The sequence below is a fragment of the Microtus ochrogaster genome, unplaced genomic scaffold (genome assembly GCF_000317375.1).
Source record: "Microtus ochrogaster isolate Prairie Vole_2 unplaced genomic scaffold, MicOch1.0 UNK56, whole genome shotgun sequence".
Taxonomy (NCBI): Eukaryota; Metazoa; Chordata; class Mammalia; order Rodentia; family Cricetidae; genus Microtus; species Microtus ochrogaster.
Window position 1 is genome coordinate 1,910,952 of NW_004949154.1, and position 8,096 is coordinate 1,919,047.

General features: G+C 43.3%; 1 protein-coding gene across 3 annotated transcripts in view; it reads right to left on the reverse strand.

Moving 5' to 3' along the window:
* Window positions 1-8,096, reverse strand: part of Stx3 (syntaxin 3) — a 39,422-nt gene that overhangs the window by 10,290 nt on the left and 21,036 nt on the right. For all 3 annotated transcript variants that reach the window (XM_026777320.1, XM_026777321.1, XM_013354657.2), the window contains exons 3-5: window positions 4,563-4,662; window positions 2,763-2,837; window positions 1,170-1,237 (exon numbers count right to left, since the gene is read on the reverse strand). In XM_026777320.1, the coding sequence (XP_026633121.1) occupies window positions 1,170-1,237; window positions 2,763-2,837; window positions 4,563-4,662 (243 nt within the window). The remainder of the gene's footprint in view (window positions 1-1,169; window positions 1,238-2,762; window positions 2,838-4,562; window positions 4,663-8,096) is intronic.

Genomic DNA, 8,096 nt, shown 5'->3' on the forward strand with positions numbered 1-8,096 from the left:
ACTACTTCCTCGTAAATTCAGACGAAATCATTGCAAAAGCATAGTAAGAGCCTCCCAGCCTCTTGCCTCTTCCCATCAAAGCTCTACTGATGCCTTTTTTTTTTAACAAATGCACTACTTCCTCGTAAATTCAGACGAAATCATTGCAAAAGCACAGTAAGAGCCTCCCAGCCTCTTGCCTCTTCCCCACTCACATCCAAAAGGCTATTAAACCCCCCTAGCATGCTGTGTGGCCTGAAAAAAAGGACTGTCAGCTACTGAATCCAATCCAAATTCTCTCAACTAGTAAAGACCTTTGGAGGGTGACACTGCATCCTCTGCTGGAAGGTCAGCATCTGCTACCCAGCAACAAACTCTTCTCTCAAGACAGGCTATTCCTGTTATAGCTGTCCTATACTCAACCTTCTGCCGCCACCACCATCTTCCCTGCCAGTTCCACCGCGCCTCTGCTGCTGCCAACATGCACGTGTACAAACATACTCATCCCCGATCCTATTTCTTATTCCTCTCAAAAAAAGGAAACTCTGCCTCCTGAGCCTGTCTACAGAGGCACTCTTGCTTCCCCGAGGCCCCGTCTTCCCTAGCTACTCACAGTTCTCCATGAGATCTTTCAGTGACGAGTGAGCATGCACTCAGTTATGTCTTCTTCCATTGTTCTCCTGACCACTTAAACATCCTATCAAGCACCTCCCTTTTTTTTCCTGTATGGTTTTTACTTTTTAGTGTTCTCACACTATAGCTCAGGCAGGGCAGCCTTGTAGTCTTGACAGTCCTCCTGCCTCAGCCTCCCAAGTGTCGGGTTATGCTTTGTGTCAGTTCTCATAGAACACGGTCATAGGACCGTGTTTCAATGGCTCCTAAGTGAACAACTACTAACAATAGTCTTCAGAAGAAAGACATCAGTTTCTCTGCCTATAAAACAAGAAGGCGCTGAGGCTGAGCTCTGAAGAATCTAGGGAAGTAATTTAAGTGCCTCCTTCTGAGTGTGAGAGAAGGCCAAAAGGGAACAATGGGCCCTGAGCACTGCTTCCACCTGGATGCTTCCCTTTTCCCAGTTCCTCAAACTGAGTTCCAAAACAACAGAATCACACCATTTTTTAATGCACAATAGCAAAAAATAATTAAAAGAGTGGCAAAAAAAATGACAGCTAAACCAGAAACAAAGTTACCTGGGACTTTCGGATCCTAAGGTCTGCTGAGGACCGGACCTCATCTTCTTCAATATGCTTCTCCATACCTGGAGTGAGAGAGTTATCCTAGCAACACATCTATCCTTCCTCCCGCACAGCATCCTATCCATGCAGATTCCTTACCCATCCTCACACACAGGGGCCATGAAGGTGGTCAACAGGGAGGTACAACTGCAAAAACCTAACATCATGAGCTGGACACTTGCTCTCATCCGCCTGTGATTACCAAATCTCTACAACACAACTAACAGTGCAGTTCAGACCATCAAGGGACTGAGGCGCTCACCCTTACCCAGCCACGGACTAGCAGTATAACACGGGGAAAACCTTGTAACCTCTTTCAGCCACCTGCCCTCTTGTAAATAAAATGGAAAAGGTAGCAACACAAACTGAGCACCCTCTATGTGAAATGCTTAGAACCAGGAGCGTCTCAGATTGTATCTAAATGTGGAATATTTGCATAGACAGAGCAGAGAGAACATATTTGTGCTTCACAGACACCTTAGAGCTTGGATTTAATTTTACACTATCTTTCTAGTGCACTTGGGAGGTTAGGTGTGAAATTTCTACTTATGGTGTCATGTGAATGCTCAAAACATTTCAGATTTTGGAATATTTTTAATTTGGAAATTTTAGATTCAGGACACTCAACCCGAACCTCTTTAAAATACCAATGCAAAATTGAAATAGACTGTTTAGCACAGAGACAACCATATTATCACTATTTTCAGAAGCTGTCTTCCTCTCCATACCCATTAAAATAACTGTTGTAATTTACTAGATGGAAAAAAATAATACTACTTTCCTCTCTGACCAAAAATACATACTTAACAAGTACTTTGAATGGGAACATAGATTTCAGCTGTGGAAATAAGCAAGTATTTGGGGTTTCCAGGAGGATTGGGTCTATGATAGTGGCTTTACTGAGCTGCGCTCCAAAACCAGGGCAGGAGGCAGGAATGAGAAGGTACGCAGTAAGAAGTGCCTGCCGACTGAATGACAGACCTGTAAGTCTCTGCAGTTACCTCTCAAAGGCACATGGTGCTGGGGAACCGGTAAGAAAGAATGGAAGGACTAAGCTAAAATAATAAAATGATACAGTGGAAAGCACAAATATTTTGTTTTTGTTTGGGCTGGGTTTTTGTTTTATGTTTTGTTTTGTTGTTGTTTTGCTTTGCTTTTAAAGACAGGGTTTCTCTGTGTAACAACCCTGGTTGTCCTGGAACTCATTCTGTAGCCCAGGCTGGCCTCAAACTCACAGAGATGCGCCTGCCTCTGCCTCCTGAGTGCTGGGATTAACAACACACACCACCACCGCCATAGCTTGGAAAGCTCATCTTAACTCCCACTTCCTAACTTCAGTTCTAGGCATTTTCAACTACAGTGAGAATTCAAGAGGCAATAAATATCTAAGGATATAGTAGGTCAGTCCAGGAACAGTGCCCAAGCCTCCAGTAAGAATGGCACAAGTGATGTCACCCCCATTGAGATGACTGACAGATGAGAAGTGAGCCCTGAGAAGCTGCATCTGGATGTGGTGGAGACTGGCTTATTCCTGTGTTCCCTTCTTACTCTTCAGCTTGTTCCGGACATTGTTGGCCCTCTTCTTGATCTCAGTTGTGAGCTGTTCAAGGTCATCTTTGGTTTCTGGAGAAACAGGAGAGGTAGACTCGATTAGAAAAGAGGACGCACTGCTCTGCGAGTTACAAAAATCAACAGCAAGGCAGAAGCTTTCTCAGACACCCGCTGGCACCATGATCTCAGTGTGCTTTCCAGAATCCACCACCATGGTCACAGAAAGATGGTTTGGTTTTTTTCTTTTTTTCTTTTTCTTCTTAAAGCACTTTCAGACTAAGGGAAGGCACAGTGGTAGATCACATGCTAGCATGCACCAAGCCCTGGGTTCAATCCCTCACATCCAAAATAAATTACTAATTAACTAAATCAAAAGGCATTTTCCACACACCCCCACCCTAGACCTAAAGAACCAAATACCCCAGGGTTAGAGCTTAGGATCTGCTTTACTTAATAAGCCTCCCCAATCTAAGTCACGCTTTTAGGGGAGTCAACTTGCTTGCCACGTGTGCTCAATCTCAGGCGACAGGAGAGGAGTCTATGGAAGTTCTGGGGAAAAGAAATTTCACCCAAAGCCCACCAACTTTAATGAGGCAGGTATTTCTGATGTATCTACTACATGCCCAGAACTGGCCCGACTGATGCATGGAGCACCGTACTCTGGTGGGCTTGTGGAACAAATTAAACAAGAGCTATAACCCTTTAATCCAGAACCATCATTCAGTTCCATTCATACCTGGAACTGAGAAACTAAGGGATCACGGAAAAACTACAGGTTCCACTTTCAAGGGGCTGAGCCTGGCAGGAGATGAATAGGGAGTTCATCAGAAGTCTTGATATGTAGCACAAGGTATAGTTTAAGTTCTGAGCAAGATGTGCATGGGATGGTTATGGAGAATCCCTAGCACAGCCTCAGGGATCCAGAAGAGCCCCCCCTAAAAGGCAGTGACAGGAGAGCTATATCTCAACAATAACAGAAATATAAAAAAATAAAAAATAAAAATAAAAAAACTACAAGTTAGTAAATGGTAAAAGAGTTAGTTAGTTAGTTAGTTAGTTAGTTAGTTAGTTAGTTAGTTAGTTAGTTAAAAAGAAAAGTTATAGGTTAGCTATGTAGCCAAAGGGACTAAGAGCAGGAATCCCAAGGAGAAAGCATGATACATAAAGAACACGAGGGAAGCAGGAACAGCCAGAGGTTAGCATGAGGGAAGTACCAGCAGGATGGAGCAGGGGTGGCAGGAGAAAGGTGGAGAGGAAGGTGGAACATGAGGAGACAATCCCCACGTGCTTAGGAACTGGAGAGCCACTGAGCAAAATAAGGCAGGGAACAGAAGCAGACAATCCGCTTTTCTTGGGAACATAAAAGACAGTACTAAACTGCATTCTGCAAATATAAAACACCCAAGGGAACAAAAGGCTGCCTCAACAGCAGGAACAAATGCAAGGAAGAAACAGAAGGGACTTCGCCAACTCTCAGTCAAAAGAAAGAATGCAAGCCAAGTCACAGAGCTGGGACAGGGCTTGGGGTATAAGAGGAGCATTACCAGTCATGAGCGGTTTGACCAGGGAAGTAGAGGAGTTTGAATGGTTCAAGTGGGACTATGGAGAGAAGACGTGGTGGAGGCTGGGAACGAGAACTTGGGGAGAGAGAAGAGAGGTGATCTGTGATGTGATATGTACATTAGCACGAGGGGATGGATACACCCCGCTGCTGTTCCCAGAAGGGAGGAGAGCAGGCCTGTCTCAGCCCCAGTGCAAAGAGTCAGTACAGAGTGACTCAACTCAGTCAACACTCACTTGGCTCTGGAATCGGTGCAGACAGAATGATACTGTAGAGTTTCTTAGCTTCCTCCACACTCTCTGAGATCTTGTCAATGTTGAGTCGAGTTTCCTCAATCTACAATCAGAAAGACAACATAGGAAAAAGAGTCCACACCTGAGAATAATGCTTAGCAGCGCTTCCTGCTGCAAGCTGTCCATCTTCTGCATTTGTGGAAGAGGATGAAAAAAATGGCCCAGGAAGTGCCATGCCCACTGTCGAGGAAATTGGTCTATAAAGAACTGTCATTACAATCCACACTGCTCCTCCCTGGGAGGAAAGTAATCACTCACCTCGAATAGCAAGGTTCAGATCAGAGTCAAGAAGGTCAGGGAACCCATGGAGAATAACCAGGAGAGACAACTGTTGATGTGGGATTCCCCTCTGAATGCTGTGACTATGTTTCATTACCATTGGTTAATAAAGAAACTACTTTAGTCGATGGCAGGACAGAATATAGCAAGACAGGAAATCCAAACAGAAATAAAGGAAGAAAAAAGGCAGAGTCAGGCAGATGCCATGTAGCTGCTGAAGGAGAAAGATACCAGAATCTTACCGCTGTACCACAAGCCAATGAGTTAATTTAAGATGTAAGAGCTAGCTAGAAATATGCCTGAGCCATCAGTCAAAATAATTAATATAATTTTGTGTGACTATTTGGGTCTGGGTGGCCAGGAAACAAAAAAGCAGTCCCTGTTTACAATAGTTCCAATAGTTTATGGTTTTGTGATAAAGCACCATCAGCAACAGTACACATCAGCTCCATCCACAGGCACAGCTGTCTGCACACCATGGCCCCTGAAACAGATGTATAGCGGGGGCAGCAGATGCAGAAGAAACCTCAGCACCCACTGTGCCTCTCCACCTTATCCCAAAGTGAAAGGGACATCAGCACTGCAACAATTAACCAACAGGAAATTGACCACAACTCTTTATCCGGAGCTTTTTATACAGTGAATAGAAGCATTGCTGATGAAATAAGCCAACCCAAAAGCAGGCTTTTCAAATCACCACTAAATTTGAGGCTAATGCATCCCTTGTGCCTTTTTACTATCTGTTGGTTTTCAGACTATTTACCAATTATCTGTCAGCAATATGAGACCCTAGATAATACAACTTTAAAAATTAGTATCAGACAGCACAAGTCCAGGGTTCAGCTCCACCTCTTAGCATTTTATGACCTTGAACAAGCTTACAGCACATCAAGTACATAATGACATAATGAATGTTAGATGATAACAATAAATACCAACAGCAATAACGACTGCTCGTTGATTATATGCCAGGCACCAGGCTGCCCTTTAAAAGTATGTCTCATTGAATCCTACAGCAATCTTAATGTAGCCACTCACAAAAATCTAAGAACATCAAGTCACCTACTCCTGATGGTAGGTGCTGCCAATTAGAATCACCACGTGATATTAACCACAGTCATCCCACTGTAAGGAACAAGTTGCATTTGTCTGTTTCCATTTCCACGCATAAATGTGTGTTACGCATACTTGCGTTTGCAAGAGTATAAACACATACGGGAACAAATGCATGTGGAGCCTGCGGTATATGTTGGGAATCATCCTCAATCCCTATGACACCTTATTCATCGAGGCAGGGTCACTCAATCAAACCCAGCATCCATGGACATGGCTGCTTACTCTAGGGATCCCTATCTCTGTCTTCTGAGGCTTAGAATTACAGGTGGATAGCACGCCTACTTGGCATTTGCATGGGTCCTGGGAATCTGAGCTGTGGTCTTCAGACTTGCATGGCAAGCACCTTAACCACTGAGCCATTTCACCGAGCAAGTGGTAGTTATTTTGAAGGCATCAATGGCCTTCTCCTGAACCTAATTCTCCAATGGAATTGAAATGACAGAAAACAGAAAGTCCCGGCAGACTGTGGCTAGGTGAGTTGAAAAGCAAAGCGAGATGTTTTCTTCTACTGCTTAAGAACTAGTCTTTGCCTCTCCTAAACTCCTAGTCCCTAAAGGGTTTTTTATCATGACTTAGTTTTTCAGCTTCCTTTTATGGAAGTATAAAAAGTATGATCTCAGAAATTGACTGACCAATAAAAACAAGTTTTCTAAGAAAATATTCTCAAATCAACTAAGCCGAAACACTAATCTTCCCTAATCAGAATGTCAATCATAAAAAGAACAAACATGGTGGATAAAGGAAATACACTGTGGGTAGGATATGAATTAGTACAGCCACTATGGAAAACAGTATGGCGGTTCCTCGAAAAGCTAAAATCAGAACTGGTATACGACCCTGCTGCACCACTCCCGCAAATACACTTGGAGGAAATGATGTCAGCACGCAGTAGAGACAGCTCACACCCATGATGACTGTGGCAACAGTCACAGTTACCGAGACAGAAAATGAGCCCAAATACCTGCCAACTGATGAACAGATTCTTAAAATGTATGTATAGCGGAATATTGAGTCATAAAGAATAAAATACTGTCATTTATAGGAAAATTGATGGAACTAGGGCTCATCATGTTAAGTGAAAAAAAATCATATTAAAGTAGTCTCAGAGAGTCAACTAGGTATGTTTTCTTTCATACAGAATTTATACACACACACATAAATACACACACAGAAGAGATGAAGGTAGATGAAGCACTACTAGGAACTTAGAAGAAGGACCAAGTAGAAAAGGAAGGGCATAGTAGGGAAGGTGGCTTCAAACAGAGTACAGTATACAGATACATGTCATATAAATCTGCTAGTCTATATACTATACACATTTTACTGTAGCTCAAGCAAGAAAGGGCAAAGTGCAGGAAAGGAAATGGGACAGAGAGGTCAAAAAGTAAATCACCAAGTGACCAGCCAAGGCTTCCTGCCTCACTCCTGGAAGACCCTAGAAATCAGAATCTACCAGTTTACCTACTTCCCTCTCATACAAATGCCCTACTGAAGGAGTTAAGAAGTTCTCAGCCTGCGGCTTTGACCTCATGCCTAGATTTCTAAATTATAGTCACTTTGAAAGTGACAAAACTCAAGTCCAAGCAGCAAATTCCTGTGCTTCAAGATTGGTCCCTCTGTAGCTTCTACTGCTCCATCCACACACACCCTCCTAGCCAGCTCTAGAGAACTTGGCCTCTTCTGTAAGTACGACTCAGATGCTTCAAATGCCAACGCTGTGTTTCTCATCTCAGACTAACAGAAAAGACCTCACGATGCCAAATGTGCAGGGTCACTCTCTAAATGTCTGTTTGATGAATGTATGAATACAAGTAGCGTAAAGAAATAAACAGCTTGGGGTTATGGGGAAAGGTTCAGTTGGTAAAGTGTTTGCCTTGTAAACTTAAGAAGCTGAGTTCAGTTCCCCAGAACTCAGATAAGAACCCAAAGTATAGAGGCATGTCTGTAATCCTAGCACTGGGAAGGCACAGACAAGTAGATGCCAGGTTAGCCTAACTGGTGAGATCTATGCCAATGAAAGACAATTTCTCAAAAGAGGTGGATATTTCTGAGGCTGACCCTGAGGTCATCCTCCAGTCTCCA